Source organism: Azolla caroliniana, unplaced genomic scaffold (assembly GCF_043228905.1).
Source record: "Azolla caroliniana isolate FFs.n. ecotype wild unplaced genomic scaffold, voAzoCaro1.0.p SCAF_8, whole genome shotgun sequence".
NCBI lineage: Eukaryota > Viridiplantae > Streptophyta > Polypodiopsida > Salviniales > Salviniaceae > Azolla > Azolla caroliniana.
Window position 1 is genome coordinate 4,653,939 of NW_028230443.1, and position 18,541 is coordinate 4,672,479.

At 45.3% G+C, this 18,541-nt stretch overlaps 1 protein-coding gene and 1 pseudogene across 1 annotated transcript; one reads left to right on the plus strand and one right to left on the minus strand.

Moving 5' to 3' along the window:
• The first annotated feature begins 3,189 nt into the window (after nt 1-3,189).
• LOC147860870 (glycine-rich RNA-binding protein 7 pseudogene) lies at nt 3,190-3,863 on the plus strand (annotated as a pseudogene).
• An 8,361-nt stretch (nt 3,864-12,224) lies between these two features.
• LOC147860871 (uncharacterized) lies at nt 12,225-13,425 on the minus strand. Its single transcript, XM_087323703.1, has one exon. The coding sequence runs from the start codon at nt 13,248-13,250 to the stop codon at nt 12,459-12,461; it is 792 nt and encodes a 263-aa protein (XP_087179829.1). The 5' UTR covers nt 13,251-13,425; the 3' UTR covers nt 12,225-12,458.
• Nucleotides 13,426-18,541: the final 5,116 nt, after the last annotated feature.

The window sequence follows — 18,541 nt, forward strand, 5'->3', positions numbered from 1 at the left end:
GGCTAAACTCCGCTCTAATAATGTCATGTGGTACTGTCGATTTGCTTCGGAGTTGACGTGATAACATTACCACTAAAGGTCTCTCCAATTGCGTCCACATGAAAGATGGTAGACCTGGAGCCCATACTACTGATGCATACATGAGGGACGGGGTCACTAATGAGTCGAAAAGCCATCCCTTAGTCCGTGGCTCTTGAAAGTATGCTTGGTGGCATTGTCTCTCTAAGAGTGAGAGGGATGCATATCCTCTCGTTAGCCTATCTTTGGCTGCCTGGGTCATCGAGAATTTACCTGAGCGAGCACTAAAAGTGACTCCCAAGTATACATAAGATCCCACCACCTCAACTAGTTTATGAGAGAGGATGAGGTGACATTTACTCCTAACTCTGGGCGATGTATGAAAGATAAGGACTTTAGTTTTCGCTAGATTCACTACCAGTCCTCGTTGTGTACAAAAGTCATCTAGGGCATTAAGATGCTTTTGTAGGTCGTGTTCCGACTCCGAGAGCAAGACAATGTCGTCTGCGTAGAGTAAGAGACTAACTTGCGTATCCCCAATAGCCACTCCTTTGCCTCCCTTACGAGCAATAAAATCAGTGATCTCATCAATGTAGATCCCAAAAAGAGTCGGTGATAGGGGGCAACCCTGTTTTACACCAATGGTGCTAGTGAAACAATCGGATAGGCCACCTGGGCATCTTACGCGCCCATAGAGTTGCTCATATAGGGCATAAATGGCCCAAATCATGTCATTTGGTATCTCCAAGCTCTTAAGTCTATCAAACAACCTCTCCCTAGGTACTGTATCAAAGGCTTTACGAAAGTCCACAAAGCAACAATATAGTTTCTTCTTACGAGCCTTTGTTTGGTCAATTAAGCACCTAAGTGTGAAGATGTGGTCAATAGTGGAGAAGGCTCGTCTAAAGCCAGCCTGCTCAGGTGCTCGAAGACTTAATGTTTCCATATAATCACTGAGCTCCGCTTCCATTACTGCACCATATAGTTTAGCAAGCGTATGACCTATCATAATGGTCCTATATGTATTTGGGTCCATTGGGTCCCCTCCTTTATGTATAGGGGCCACAGTGTTCATGGCCCACTGTGGTGGAAAACCCTCGGCGAGGGCGCGGTTGAAGATTAGAGTGAGAAGGGGATCTAGGCACTCTCGAGCATATATGATGTGCTCGGCTCGCAATCCTGTGTGGTCCATGAATTTCCTATGTTGTAATTTTTTTATGACCTTCGTGACCCTAGAGGTCGTGAAAAGTGTCCCCATGGTAGGTCGAGGTGTGGAGGGCATTGGAATGGGTGGTTGGTTCGGGACATGGTAGAGTCTCTCGGTATATGTGTGCCAAATATTGGGATCCTCGATGGGTGTTTGTGGTCTCGGTTCCCGTAGTCTCTTCCATGCAAGGGCACAATCCCTACTCATGAGCATATGGTAGAGTTCCCAATATTGAGATGCTTCCCAAGCTCGTCTTTTACGACGTGTCATCTTGCGCATCTCTTTGCGAGCCTGTACTAAGGAGATAGTACCACTGAGTCGCGATACTTTAAGTTGTCTATACAACTCTCTACAATCCTCGTCATACCACTTGTTTTGTGGCATAGACCCTATTCTACTATGATTGGAGTCTTTCGTGTATGGGAAGCTACTAGTGGCGGCTGAGTGAAGGATGTGTGTGAGTTCTGTAGTGAGGTTCTCTAAAGGCAAGGAAGAATCAAACGAGGAAAGATGGGCTTGAACATGTCGAGAGTAGATGTCCGCGAGCTCATGCGTGAAATGTATTATAGTGTGATGGGTTGGTTTACTAGAGTTGGTGGTGTGGGAGGTGTCACATTTTAGCTCAAAGTATAGGAAGGTATGGTCTGCCCCAATGGGGCATGGGGCCACCCGGAAGGAGCTAACCATGTGGGTAGCTTCAGGGCGTCCTATTAGATAATCAACGGTGCTTTCCCCTCCTCCATGTGGGAAACATGTGAGCTCTTCCGAGCCCGGCCACTTGGCTAAGCCATTATATATGATCATCTGGTGTCGGCTTCCAAGTTCAAGCAGATGATGGCCAAAGCTTGTGGCATCCGCACCTTGATCCTTCGATGTACGTGTTATGCCTAAGGCTAAAGGGTCGACATTCACCATTTCTAGGTTTCTATCCATCTGAAATATTGTGCATTGTCGGGACTGGGTTCTCGCATTGAAATCTCCTACCAGGAAGACTTCCCCTTGAGAAGAATATCGGATTATGTCATCCGACAAAGGTTCGTATGGAGAAGGCCCATGTGGCGTTCCTTCATCAACTATACTCGCCTCTCCAGCCATATTGTAGCGGGACCCTTTCGGGGGGAAGTAACAAACTGCGATAAATATCACCTGATCCTTACTAGTGAGGACTTTCACCCACATAAAACGGGCTTCTGGGTCTGACTTTAGTATTTCTATCCTATTATTTATCTCTTTCCGAAATAATATCGCAACCCCCCCAGACCCTCTAGTAGTGTGTCGACGTGAGGTTTGTCTAAAGACAGATTCCCAACGAAAACCGTCAACTCGTGGCAGTCCTCGATTTGGGCTTTGATGTGTTTCTACTACAAAAAGTATATCAGATACTTTCAAAATCTCCTCTAGACGGCCAGGATGTGTCCAAAGTGCGCCGTTACAGTTCCATAAAGTGATCCTAAGTTTATTATCTGTCACATGGGCCACACGCCGTCAATTGGCGGCACGATCATTTATTATGACACGTCCGTCCCGGTAGAAAGCACGATGCCCCTCTTTACGAGCTTGTATGACTCGCGGCATACAAGTTTTACGATGCTCAATTTGCATCTTGGTCAAGTCTTCATCGAGGTAGATAGGCTCCCCGCCCAAGCCTCGAAGAATTGGTCTCTTTTTAAAAAAGGCGATTCTAGATTCTGAGTCCTTAAACTGAAGGACTAAAGCTCTTTTCCTAGTTGTGTCACGCCCTACCCTCCAGGTTTTAGTGATTGGTAGGGCTTCGTACCCTAACATTTTCCCTAATGTTTGTGCATCTTCATCCGGAGATGCCCCTTCCTTGAGCCCAGTAACTCGTACATTTAGGCGTCGAGCTTGACGCATTTTTTCTTCCTCGAGGGTGGTGTTTACAATGTTTTCATCCTTTAGTTCTTTTTTAATATTACGTTTTACTACATCAACCCACCCAGTCTTTGTCTCCTCTTTCACCCCCCTCCCCATCTCACAGCTTCCATGGCCGTTGTAGATCTCGAGTATCGCTGCTTCATTGGAGGTCTCGCATGGACCATCGATGATCGTAGGATACTTCAACGAAGTTGTCAACTCCAAGGTTATCAATGACCATGAAACGGGACGATCACGAGGCTTTGGCTTTGTGACATTCTCTGATGAGCAAGCGATGACAGGTGTGATTGAGTCGACGAATGGAAAAGAGCTCGATGGAAGGAACATTATTGTGGACTAAGCTCAGGCAAGATCGGGTGGGGGTGATGGAGGCTATCGTGCCTCCAATGGAGGTGGTGGTTCACAATATAACAGGGAGAGATCAGATGGAGGAAATAGTGGATAGTGGTTGTGCCGATGGCTATAATGATACCAATGGTGGTGGAAATGGTGGCTATGGTGGTAGCAATCGCAGTGGTGGTTATAGTGGGGTAATAAAAGGTATTCAAGAAGTGGCTTGGATTAACAGAATTGGAGGAAGTAAACAAAATGAAGACTTTACAAACTTTTGTTTATAAATTGAGAGAGAGAGAGAGAGAGAGAGAGAGAGAGAGAGAGAGAGAGAGAGAGAGAGAGAGCCATGAGCATGATCGACCTCCTCTTCGAAGTAGTCCTCTAGCGAGCAAGGATGTGCAAGACGAGCTACAAGAAGGTGCGAGAGTTTTTTGTTTTTTACATTGATTTCTTCATTGTTCTCTATATAATCCTGAAATGCTTAGGATTGCTAATTTTGTAAACAAAACACTGATTTTAAGAATTATCTGGTTTTCTTTTCTTCATATGTAATTTTTGAATTGATTTTTATAATCTTGCATCTTGAAATTGTACTATAACAACTTTTGCTTTTGTTGAAATTTTATTGTTCTTTTATTGTTTCTTTTTATTTAACTTTGATTTCTGTATAGCCTTGTATATATTATCATGTTAATTATGTATTAAAAACTTTTGTCTATGAATTTACTTTGCAAGGATACCCAAAAAAGCAAATCATTTGGAGGGTCTTATGGAAATATTGTCACTTGATCTATGATAAAACAAGTGTTTGTGGTGAAGAGGGGAGAAGGAGGAGGATATAGGAAATAATGATGCCGAAAACATGAGGGAAAGTGACATTGCAAACATGAAGGTTCTTAGTTTAGTACCATATCAATTTAAAACTATGTTTGTATGAGTATGTGTATGCATGTGTGCATGCGTATTTGCATATGTATGTGCATGGTTGTGTTTGTATGCATGTATGAATGCATGCAGAAATGCGTTTACAACATTCTCTTGCATACTTTTTTTGCCATGTTACTTTGTGTATTTGCTATTGTCATTTCACATGAAAGATGAGCTCTTTCGGTCTTGAGAAACCTCATGTAGCTTCAAGAAGCGATTGACAATAGAGGCGAGAGATTCTAGTGAGAATCGAACAAGAGTTTGTTGTGATTTGTGCAAGCTTTCGTGCGAATGCAAGCTCGAATCCATATCTACCATGCTCTAAAAAAGAAAGAAGGCGGACCAATACAACTTCTAAAGAGGAATCCATATCTACCATGCTCTAAAAAAGAAAGAAGGCGGACCAATACAACTTCTAAAGAGCTTATGCCATACCATTTGAATCTTGGTTGACCAACACTGAAGTGCACATAAAAAACACTTAATTTATTTTGTGATATCTTTGTTGGAAAGGCTGTAGATCTTGTTGATATGTGTTATATTAATGATACTCTTAATCTGGTAACCCAAACATGAAGTTCCATTCTCTTGTTTCGTTTCCAAATTTCTTTGTTATGCAAGGTGGCACGATAACATAGGAACAATGGAAGAGATTGAAGCATGTGTATATTTGGGCAAGAAATGACATATATGATTGTGCCGACCTTGAATAACTCTTGCAATGTTGGAGTTTCTTTGAAACTATATGGAAGTAGGCTTTGTTAATTCAAGCTTCCGGAATTGATGGCTTGGAGAAAAGGGAGGTCATCGAGGCAAATATAGTAACACGAAAACCACAAAGCATGCATCCATACACGATTATAAATATATATACATACATAGTTATGGGCATGTACATGAAGCTTGTTCATATAAATTACATTGATGATAACCCAACACTACTTTTCTTGCGAATTTCAAATTAAATGTTCTTGATGTAAAGCTCTGTGGGTTCCAGAGCCTAAATACTTTGTTTTTGCTGCAGAGAGATTAATGGCTATGGCTGTGAAAGAGAATATGTTTTATAGATTAAAAGTGTTGTGTGTGAGTGATTGCATTGTAACAAGTTAGGGACTCAAATGCTCAATTTTTCTTAGCGAAAAACTCAATGTGTGTTTGTTCTAGCATTGCAACATTTTTATCCAATGAAGTTCTTGCTCAAGTTGAATGTTGTGAATGATTCTTGAACATCTCATAACACAGTATTCTTGTTATATATATGCCCTTTTAGATATATTGTTTTTCACTTCCATGAAGCCACAATATATGCATTGTTACATAGGCATGTTAGAGAAGATGGCATGGAATGAAGACAACCTTTCATGCTTATTGATTAGATGGCGATCCTTCTTCGAAGATGATTTGAAGACACATATGCTCCACATCAACATACATGCAAACAAACAAACATACATCGATACATAAAAACACATTTTTTTAAAAAGAAATAAAGAGAAGAAAAAAATTTATTAAAAAAAGTAAAAACAAAATTTACTCTTTTCAAAAGGTGTTGCACAATGATGGTATATGTGCAGTGCCAATAGCAGTGTGTTTTGGCATCACTACTAGCTTATTTTGTTGTAGTGACATGTATAATACACGTTCACACATGCACATATATAGAACACATGCACACACATACACAAACATACGTACATACACACACACACACACCATTACACTTATATGCACACACATGCACATGTAACACATAGATAGATACACACATGCCATACACATAAAATATATACAACACATGCAATACAATACAATACATGCATATATAAACATGGAATACAATACACTACATATGTACATTTACATGCAATACAATACATACATGTGAACATACATACACATAACCCATACATAAAATATATACAACACATGCAATACAATACAGTATGTACATACACACATATATTGAACATACATGTGTTTTCTATGTAAGGGCATTTAAAATGAGTTGTTGTCAAAATATATATTTGCACTAAGCGGTATTTTTATTAACTGTTTTTTTACAAAAGGGTCTCTAAAATAATAAAAAACATGCGTATAAGGGGTTTATAAAAGATGCCGTGAACGCACGTGATACAACCTCTTTATATATAGTGGAGCCCCCAGGCTCGGTGGGCACAATTTCTAACTCATTTTGATTTCAAGATCGTTTTCCACCCTGAGAAGCAACAAGGGAAGCCAGATGCTCTATCTCGACGTTCATATCTCGCACCTCGACCTGGAGATCCGGCCTTCGACAACCAAAAGCAAATTCTACTAGGGCCATCAAAGCTACAAGCAAGAACAGTTTATGCGACGCCGCTTCATTCACGCCTTGTTGATACTATTCGGCAACAACTTCACTCTAATGATTTCGCTAAGGATGTCTCAGCCCACATTAGTCCAAGCCATTCATCTTGCTCCACATTGCAAGATTCATCTCAACATTATCAGGACTTCAAGTGGCAAGATGGATTACTCTTTTACAAGAATCTCCTTTACGTCCCTGATGGATCACCCCGCCTTCAAGTATTATAACATTGTCATGATGCCCCTATGGCTGGACATTTTGGTATTGCCAAGACCATGGATGTTACGGGCATGACCATATAATATCCCGTGGTGAGAATTTACCGTAGTATTCTATACACGTGGATAAGTGTGAGGGTTAAATGAGAGTGTAAAGAAGGGGAGGATTACTTTTAATCCTCGGGATTGAGACAACCCATTAGGCCAAGTGTGAACTTGCCTAGGGGCCTTGGGTTTCGCTATAAATAAGAGGCCTAGCTACCCTCATTTGATTATCTTGTTGACTACGTCAAGACTCTGTCTTGTGGTGGGTCAACTCTTGTAGCGAGCGCACTAGCACCAGAGACGAACTCGAGCCTCAATCGGTGTCCCATACCACCGTTGTGGCGTCGAGTCGTACCTAGTGTTGGCACGCTTGCTACAAGAGTTGACTCACCACAAGACAGAGTCTCGACGTAGTCAACAAGATAATCAAATGAGGGTAGCTAGGCCTCTTATTTATAGCAAAACCCAAGGCCCCCAGGCAAGTTCACACTTGGCCTAATGGGTTGTCTCAATCCCGAGGATTAAAAGTAATCCTCCCCTTCTTTACACTCTTGTTTAACCCTCACACTTATCCACGTGTATAGAATATTACGGTAAATTCTCACCACGGGATATTATATGGTCATGCCCGTAACAATGGAGTTGGTGAAGCACTTGTTTTGGTGACCTCATTTGCAAAAATTTGTTGAAGATTATGTTCATACATGTGACACCTGTTGTCGAGCCAAAATACCAAGACAAAATCCTTATGGCTTGTTACAACCAGTACCGCCTCCAACCAAGCCATGGCATTCTATTTCTATGGATTTCACTACGGATCTGCCACCTTCAAAAGGATTTGATACCATTTTAATAGTAGTGGATCGATTTACCAAGTTGGCACATTTTTTACCATGCATAAAGAGTATCAATAGTTAGGAAACCGCAGATATTGTTATGCGTGAAGTATTTTGCCATCATGGTCTTCTAGATGATATAATTACTGATCGTGGTCCTCAATTTATCTCTCACTTTTGGAAGCACCTATGGGCAGTGTTACCGGCCGGCAAAAGAGTCCAGAGTGGGAAACGGAGAGCTAATTAAGTAGTAGGAATGTGGTTGTAATTAAGCTATGAGTGTGGACAGACGGACCGGAAACGGTATGCCGTTCCGGATCCGGACCGATCCCGAATAGGTGCGGATGGCACCGTTTTGTAATACAGACCGGAAACCTATTTAAAGGCCCGGATACAATGTAATAGTTAGCGGTTAATTAATGAAAGCTTAAGCGTTGTTATCTTTCTGTGTTAATTGTCGTTCTGTCTTAATTGTTATATCTTACGCGTGTGTTATGAAAGACGATCATAATAAGTAACTTAATTAAGTCGGATTAAGTGTTGAGGTCTAATCCGGTTGCCGTAACACCCTTTGGTGAAGTGTCTCCCGTTGTCGAGGTATTCCTCGCGGATGCGTGGAATGAGGCGGGACCTCGGGGGTCTTGTACCGAAGAGCAAGAAAGAAAAGAAAGAAAGAAAGATATATTAACGTCTTCTAAGGCCAAAATTGGCCCATGAGACAAATGGTTTACAACAAAAATGGGATATTTACCCATTCATCGAAGTAAAAATAAAAATAAGATGAAAAATAGAGTTTAAGCTAAATAGTTCTAAAAAATAACAAACATGTTTTATATAGAAACATGTTCTACTACAGTGAAAATGGTGTTATACAATTGTTATTTTCATTTCCATCCAAGTCTCTCGAAGAGAAGCGGAAGGTCAAAGGGTTGCGATGTGGATGTGGCCCGTGGTCCCCATGTAAGAGGTACCCCAACCATAGCTTCTAGTCGACGTAGCTCACGTTCCCTTATCTTCTTAATCTTGTCTACTCCACGTTGACTTGTTTTGAAGCCCAACATTCGAGGGCGTTTCGTTGTTCTTTGCATTTCTGCTTCCTCAAGGGAGAGGCCGAGCGGCGTAAGTGTATCCACATTCATCGTCTCCCCTTGTTCCTGAAAAATTACACTAGTTACATGGTGATGAATACTAAGAGGGTTATCGTTAGCACTTTGTAATTTATTCTCCCTATGTTGTTTTAGGTCTAAGATATATCTACCTAGTCTCTTTACATTCGGGGTATCTAATAGTTTGGAGAGGGTGGGAGAGGGTCCTAGTATGTCTTGGTATTCCGCTCGTATCTCGGCATAAGTTGGGCATTTGCATGTGAAGTGATACTCATCCTCTATCTCTATGTGGCATAACCTACATAACCTTTCCTCTCTAGGGACTCTATTAGCCCGACCATTCTCAATCTCAAGTTGGTGAGATGATATCCTAAGTTGTCCAATGGCCACCCTTAGTGCATTTGATAAGAATGTATCTAGATATCTTGGTCGTGTAATAAAGCCTAGCGTAGAGAAGCGCAAGAAGTGTTCCTTATAGTACACCATTTTAGATGGGAGTGGTTCTCGTGGGGTGATCCATTTGTATCGAGTGTAAATTTGCCATATTTCTTGGCGTATCACTTTATTACGATCTTCGTGAGAGATTAAAGTTTGATCAGTCCCATGGTTGTACTTAAGGGGAGGTAGGTTATTAATGTCTATGCCGTTCGCACGGAGCCAACTCACCACGATGCTATACCAAGAGCTAGTGTCGCCAGACACATATAAAGATCGAGACGCCTCAAAGGCTCGACGGGATATCCTATCTTGTGGTTGGCTATGTATCCGATGAATAAAAACTACCACTTGAAAGAGTGCTTCTACTAACATCGGGGGTAGACTGAACTCAGCTCTAATAATGTCATGTGGTACTGTCGATTTGCTTCGGAGTTGACGTGATAACATCGTCACTAAAGGTCTCTCTAATTGCGTCCACGTGAAAGATGGTAAACCTGGAGCCCATACTACTGATGCATACATGAGGGACGGGGTCACTAATGAGTCAAAAAGCCATCCCTTAGTCCGTGGCTCTTGAAAGTATGCCTGATGGCATTGTCTCTCTAAGAGTGAGAGGGATGCATACCCTCTCGTTAGCCTATCTTTGGCAGCCTGGGTCATCGAGAATTTACCTGAGCGAGCACTAAAGGTGACTCCCAAGTATACATACGATCCCACTACCTCAACTGGTTTATGAGAGAGGATTAGGTGACATTGACTCCTAACTCGGGACGATGTATGAAAGATAAGGACTTTAGTTTTCGCTAAATTCACTACCAGTCCTCGTTGTGTACAAAAGTCATCCAGGGCATTAAGATGCTTTTGTAGGTCGTGTTCCGACTCTGAGAGCAAGACAATGTCGTCTGCGTAGAGTAAGAGACTAACTTGCGTCTCCCCAATAGCTACTCCCTTGCCTCCCTTACGAGCAATAAAATCAGTGATCTCATCAATGTAGATCCCAAAAAGAGTCGGTGATAGGGGGCAACCCTGTTTTACACCAATGGTGCTAGTGAAACAATCGGATAGGCCACCTGGGCATCTTACACACCCAGAGACTTGCTCATATAGGGCATAAATGGCCCAGATCATGTCATCTGGTATCTCCAAGCTCTTAAGTCTATCAAACAACCTTTCCCTAGGAACCGTGTCAAAGGCCTTGCGAAAGTCCACAAAGCAACAATATAGTTTCTTCTTACGAGCCTTTGTCTGGTCAATTAAGCACCTGAGTGTGAAGATATGGCCAATAGTGGAGAAGGCTTGTCTAAAGCCAGCTTGCTCAGGTGCTCGAAGACTTAATGTTTCCATATAATCACTGAGCTCCGCTTCCATTACTGCACCATATAGTTTAGCGAGCGTATGACCTATCATAACGGTCCTATATGTATTTGGGTCCATTGAGTCCCCTCCTTTATGTATAGGGGCCACTGTGTTCATGGCCCATTGTGGTGGAAAACCCTCGGCGAGGGCGCGGTTGAAGATTAGAGCGAGAAGGGGGGCTAGGCACTCTCGAGCATATATGATGTGCTCGGCACACAATCCTGTGTGGTCCATGGATTTCCTATGTTGTAATTTTTTGATGACCTTCGTGACCCTAGAGGTCGTGAAAAGTGTCCCCATGGTAGGTCGAGGTGTGGAGGGCATTGGAATGGGTGGTTGGTTCGGGACATGGTAGAGTCTCTCAATATATGTGTGCCAAATATTGGGATCCTCGATGGGTGTTTGTGGTCTCGGTTCCCGTAGCCTCTTCCATGCGAGGGCACAATCCCTACTCATGAGCATATGGTAGAGTTCCCAATATTGAGATGCCTCCCAAGCCCGTCTTTTACGACGTGTCATCTTGCGCATCTCTTTGCGAGCCTGTACTGAGGAAATAGTACCACTAAGCCGCGATACTTTAAGTTGTCTATACAACTCTCTACAATCCTCATCATACCACTTGTTCTGTGGCATAGACCCAACTCTACTATGATTGGAGTCTTTCGTGTATGGGAAGCTACTAGTTGCTGCTGAGTGGAGGATGTGTGTGAGTTCTGTAGTGAGGTGCTCTAAAGGCAAGGAAGAATCAAAAGAGGAGAGATGCGCTTGAACATGTCGAGAATAGATGTCAGCGAGCTCATGCGTGAAATGTATTATAGTGCGATGGGTTGGTTTACTAGAGTTGGTGGCGTGGGAGGCGTCACATTTTAGCTCAAAGTATAGGAAGCTATGGTCTGCGCCAATGGGGCATGGGGCCACCCGGAAGGAGCTAACCATGTGGGTAGCTTCAGGGCGTCCTATTAGGTAATCAACTGTGCTTTCCCCTCCTCCATGTGGGAAACATGTGAGCTCTTCCAAGCCCGGCCACTTGGCTAAGCCATTATATATGATCATCTGGTGTCGGCTTCCAAGTTCAAGCAGATGATGGCCAAAGCTTGTGGCGTCCGCACCTTGATCTTTTGATGTACGTGTTATGCCTAAGGCTAAAGGGTCGACATTCACCATTTCTAGGTTTCTATCCATCTGAAATATTGTGCATTGGTGGGATTGGGTTCTCGCGTTGAAATCTCCTACAAGGAAGACTTCCCCTTGAGAAGAATATCGGATTATGTCATCCGATAAAGGTTCGTATGGAGAAGGCCCATGTGGCATTCCTTCATCAACTATACTCGCCACTCCAGCCATATTATACCGAGATCCTTTCGGGGGGAAGTAACAAATGGCAATAAATATCACCTGATCTTTGCTAGTGAGTACTTTCACCCACATAAAACGGGCTTCTGGGTCTTTCTTTAGTATTTCTATCCTACCATGTATCTCTCTCCAAAATAATATCGCAACCCCTCCAGACCCTCTAGTAGTGTGTCGACGTGAGGTTTGTCTAAAGACAGATTCCCAACGAAAACCATCAACTCGTGGTAATCCTCGATTTGGACTTTGATGTGTTTCTACCAAAAAAAGTATATCAGATACCCTCAAAATCTCCTCTAGACGGCCAGGGTGTGTCCAAAGTGCACCGTTACAATTCCATAAACTCATCCTAAGTCTATTATTTGTCACATGGGCCACACGCCGTCAATTGGCAGCGCGATCATTTATTATGACCCGTCCGTCTCGGTAGAAGGCACGATGCCCCTCTTTACGAGCTTGTATGACTCGCGGCATACAAGTTTTACGATGCTCAATTTGCATCTTGGTCAAGTCTTCATCGAGGTAGATGGGCTCCCCGCCCAATCCTCGAAGAATTGGTCTCTTTTTAAAGAAGGCGATTCTAGATTCCGAGTCCTTAAATTGAAGAACTAAAGCTCTTTTCCTAGTGGTGTCACGCCCTACCCTCCAAGTTTTAGTGATTGGTAGGGCTTCATATCCCAACATTTTACCCAAGGTTTGTGCATCTTCGTCGGGAGATGCCCCTTCCTTGAGCCCAGTAACTCGTACATTTAGGCGTCGAGCTTGACGCATTTTTTCCTCCTCGAGGGTAGTGTTTACAATATTTTCGTCCTTTAGTTCTTTTTTAATATTACGTTTTACTACATCAACCCACCCAGTTTTTGCTAGTTCCATATCACTTTTAATCTCTTCTTTAACTTTTTTTATCTCGTCCTTAATATCCTCTAGAGAAGATATTTCACCATCTTCCCTAGATGTTTCAAGGTCCTTAATTCGTTTTTGAAGGTTTACGTTATCTACCTTAAGTTTCGCTACTTCAGCAATAAGCAATTCTCTTTCTTCCTTATCTTTTTGTTTTTCAGCTTCAATTTCTTTCACCCATTTTTCCATTTTAACGAACCGGTTAAGGACATCTAAAAAATCTTCCTTACTTATAATTTCTTCGTTTGTTTCCTTATGGTTTCGTCGAGAAGTCATCTTGTAATTCAAAAGATAAAGAAAGAAAAAGACAAAAGGACAGAAAAAACTTAGCCGAGCATCGACGTCTTTCGCGCTAGATATGAGTGTAGAAGCACATGTATGCTTGTTTCAGCCGGTGACGTCGTCCGGTAAGTGAAGTACCACGATGAAGGGCAACGGCTACACACGATAAAAGCGGCCAAGAATCGAGGACGAGAAGGGAGAAGAGACCCACTACGTGCGAGAGTAGATTCACAGGGACACGGCCCTTCGACACAAAGACGCGAGTGGGACAGCGACACAGAGAGACACGAATGTATGTATGTATTAACAAAGACAAACAACAAAACACGAGGTCGGTTACAACCGAACAGGCCGGCGAACAGATGTCGATACCTGTTCATAAACACACAGAAAGGAAGGAGTAGGTTGGAGGTGCTGCCGGAAGCACTCGGGCATTCCTCAGAGCAGCGCGAGCCTCCCGAAACCTGCACAGAAGGAAGCTATGGAGCTTGCGAACCAGAGAGAGAGAGAGAGAAGCCTTCGCACACAAACCGACAGCACTTCGTCCTCGACTCTCCGCGATCCCATCCCCCTTCGCATCTCCCTCCTTTTATAGGCAAGGAAGGAGCCGTTTCCCCCTTTACTTCCTACCCACTAAATCTACCTGCCTAGGATCTTCCATGGACAACATTCGAGAAGAGCCGGTTCCTACGTTCCTGTGCACCGATTCCGCTTGTGGACGGTTTTCTTCACGACATCCGCCCCCACCTAACCACGCATCCACCGGCATGCGCCAAATTGAGTTGGGACGGAGAAAACCGGTCCAGCCTTCACTCCCCGCTCGTCGGTTCTTCCTCGGTTTCGGATCGTTCGTCGTTGCGGTCCAGGTCAATCGGATCCGGCTCGTCGTCGTGACGCTTCTTGAACGCTTTGATCCGCTTCCCCGCTACCGGTATCGCCATTCTCGTATTGTCGAGTTCCGCCAGATGGTACGTCCCGTTGTCGTTGGCGCTTTGTACCACGTAAGGCCCGAACCACCTTCTTACGAACTTCTGTGTCGCTCGGTGCCGGTTGTCAAGGCTGCTATCGTAGACAAGCACCCAGTCGCCTTCCTCGATCTTCTTCGGTCGGAGCCGGTGCGTTCGGTCGAACCGGGCTTTGTTCCTCATCCTTGCTTCCCGAAGCTTTTCCGCAGCCTGCTCCACGTCCTCCGGTCTTCGCTCGAGCTGTCGTATACGCGCCGCCAACAGTTCCTCCCTGCTCATCTCGTCTCTCCAGTCCACGGTTGCCCACGAGGAGATCGTACGTTCCATCGGCATGACCGGCTTCTGCCCAAACATGAGTTCTGCCGGCATGAATCCGGTTACCGAACTGTGCGTAGTTCGGTCCGCCCACAACGCGTAAGGCAGCAGTCATGGCCAGTTCCCGACTTGACCTCCGCATGCCCGAACTAACGCCTTGACGATCGGTCCGTGTCTGCGCTCCACCTTTCCATTCGCCTCCGGATTGTACGCAGTGGTAAGCGAGAGCTTGACTCCTAGCCGGTCGAACAGCTCCTCGGCCTCTTCGGCGTCCAACTCCCCGCGATCAGCCACAATCTTCCCGACGCACCCGTACCGGCATATCACGTCCTCAATCAGGAACCGACATACGGCCGCGGTTGTTTTGTTCTGAAGGGCCCGGCCTTCTACCTGGTTCGTCAGATCTTCCCGAGCCAAGACCAGATACCGCATCTGTCCTACTCCCATCGGCATCGTCACCAGGTCTACCATCCATTTGAAGTGGATGGTCGGAGGGTACGTAGGGTGAAGCTTGTCCCGGTGTCGGACCACGGAGTGCATCTGACAGCTCTCGCAAGTTGTCACGAACTGATGCACATCCCGGTACAGTCCCGGCCACCAGTACTTCCCCTTTATCTTCTCGAACGTGGCCCACGTTCCACAGTGTCCAGCCCAAGGGCTGTCGTGGTAGGCCGTCAGCAGCTCCTTCTGTTCTTCCTTCATCGCCACCACCCGGAGCGGGACGCCGTTCCTCTTCTTCGGGTGCTTCCATAAGTATCCATCCCGGAGAAAGAATCGGTAAGCTTTCTTCCGGATCCGGTTGGCCTCGTCCTTCGTCCATGACGCATCCAACGTCATTGTCCTCAGAAACCCACCGATCCGGAGCCACTCGCCGTCGTACTTGCTCTCGTCGAAGCCGTTAAGCGCCGGAGTGCTCGTCCCATCGGTTGTCACATACGCCGCCTCGAAGAAGTCCACGCCGACTTCTTCATCCTCCGAAACCATGCCGCCCTCGTCATCAAACCTCGCCCTTGAAAGCATGTCGGCCATGGCGTTGTCCTTTCCGGAAATGTGCCGTATTTCCGGATCCAGGGACTTGATGTATGCTATCCACCTGAGCATCGCCAGGTCCGGTGTTGCGCATCCGGAAACCATGCCGAGAATTGGCAGGCAATCCGTCTCGATGATCACTTCCGTCCCGATCAAGTAGTCTTTGTCGGCCTTTACTGCCGAAACGATACCCCAGAGTTCGCGTTTAACCTGGGCGTACCCTCACTGTCGCTCACTAAGGACCTTTGCGCCGAATCGGATCAGGAACCGAATGTCGTCCCCGTCTTCTTGGTTGACGACCCATCCGATCCCGGTCGGACTTGTATCCACCGTTATGTATACCGGGGTACCCTTCTCGTAGACAGCGTTCCGGAGCGCCGGTGCTGCCGCAAGAGCTTCCTTCAGCTTCCGGACCGACTCCGTGTGCTCGTCTCACCACTCGAATTTTCGCCCTTTCTTCAGCAACCCGTATAGCGGCTCCGCAATGTGGGCGTAATGTGGGATTCATATGTGGTAGAATGCGCATGCCCCCAGGAACCTCCGAACTTCCGTAACCGAGCTACAGTTGGTCTTCATCACGGAGATGGCTTCTACCTTTGCCGGAGACGGCTTCCGACCATACGGTCCACATAGGTGCTCGACCACCAGGATTTCTGATTGCCCGAAGGCCGATTTCTCCTCGGAGAAGGTGAGCCTCGCATCCTCTAGCCTTTGTAGCACCTTCTCGCAGTCGCCGATGTGAGTTGCCACGAATCGCCGGCATCCGTCCGGCCCGATTGTCTCGTCCTTCTCTTCCACCGGGCACCCTTTGATAGGGATGTCGTCTAGAAACGGCATGGTGATGTCCGGGATGCAATCCCTCAGTACCTTGTTCATTGCATTCACCATGTGGGCCACCGAGTTGGTCCCTCCTTGCGGCAGGGTACACATTCGCACTAGGCCGAGGGGAGTTCGCATCGTCGTAATGTCTCTGCTCTCCACGGCTAGCTGGAAATGGTCGTACCCCGAGTACAGATCACCGACCGAGTAAATCGACCTCCCGGCGAAGGCCTCCGCGAACTCGTCTATGGTCGGTCCGATTCCTGCGTTCCGAATGGTCACTCTGTTGACCGGCTGCAGGTCCTGAATGAAGCGCAATGTTCCGTTTTTCTTTGGTACGGTAAACCATCGGTTCGAGTATGGCGCACTCGACGGTTCGAGAATACCCATATCGACTTTCTGCCTCAGCAGCTCCATCAACTCCAGGATGTGAGCTCTTGGTACCGGAATTGGCTAGAGATTCCACGGCACATGCGGTACCGTGAATATCACCATCGGCTCCACGATTGTCGGGTCCGCGATCTCTTCCGGTGAGAATGCGAAGGCTTTCCCGTGCCTTCTGAGCATTCTCTGAAACCGGTCTTCCTCCGCCGGCAGTAGGAACCCGCCCCCACCGATCTTGAGCTCCCGGAGCGTCCCGTCGGTGAAGGTGTGTCCAATGCAGGCCGGATCTCGTAAACTGGGGTCCGACGCCACCCCTCTGATTCGGGACTCGCTGCCCTCCAGCAAGGGTGCCGCGACTGGCCTTACCTTCCGGTCCACAGTCTTGTACTTCGTGCTAACTCAGGCCGTCCGATCCAACCCGAGCCCCTGGCTGAAGTTCGCGATGACTTCGTACATCTCTTCGGAACATACCGGTGTCGTAGTGTATTTCGTACACTACGTGAAAAAGTAAAAATAATATAAATGATTTAATTACATATAAATAAATAAAATAAGAATATCAAGATATTTATCACGTGCATAGGGCAGGATTCGAACCCTGTACCTCCACGTAGCCAAACCTCAACTTTACTATTATGCTACCTTATCTTTAGTGTTTTATAAATAGATTTAATAACTATAAGTGCTTTATTTGCGCCTACCTTTATTAAAAGGTAAATCATGTATATTTAGAGTGCGTGAATATTTTATAGAAAAACGCAAGCAACTAAAAAGTGACTCATGCACATCTAGCGTGCATGAGCACTATATTTAGCAAATAAAAGCAAGGATTAGAAAAGCATCACATGCACATTTAGTGTGCATGAACATATTAGAAAAAAAGCATGTAGCTATGCTTAGTCTCTCCCATCACTATATAAGGATGGGGAGCACATTGTAGTTTTTGTTGATTATTTTTCTATAATGATCAATCAATCTAAAATATTCGTGGGATTCACGAATTTGCTAAAAATAATTCTCTCTTACTACCTAAATATTGACTAAATATACTAAACTCGTGGGATTCACGAGATTCTTATCTTATAACTCTTTATACCTATTCTTTACTAGCCTTATTTGTATTTTTCTTTCTCCTAGTCCAAAACCTCGGCGGTTCCCACCCGACTCACGCAAACGATCCGGAGCCGAAAGGCACGACACAGTTGGTGAACCCGACGTGAAGGCGGGTGGCAAGGAGATGGAGAATCAACAAGAGGCAATGAGCATAACGATGATGATGATGTTCGAGCGGATGCTACAAGAACAACGAGCGATGTCGGAGATCACGGGGGCAGTAAAGCGGCTCGTACAACGAAATGGACAATTCAACGGAAATGATGTGTCACGCTATCTACGTGACTACAAGGCAGAGATGATGCGATGTGGGATACCGGAAGAATTGCAAGTGATATCCTTTAGTCGGGTAGCCACGGATGAGCTACAAGAGAGAATCCACAAGATACGGCAACAAAACTCGACATGGGGGTCATTCGAAGAAGCTTTACGAGAGGCATATGATTACAAGAGATCGAAGGGAAAAGATCGGCGAGAATTCGACGAATGGGTGGCATCGGAGAAGACCCACCGAAGTGCAACACAAACATTCCTAGAGTTCGAGCATCGTTTTGCTCGACTCTCGGAGCGGGAACAACGGTTGGTGGGGGAGGATAAAGTCCTAATGTTCGTAAAATCGATCGATCGAAAAGAAAGGATGGACATCGGGATCGAACTCGA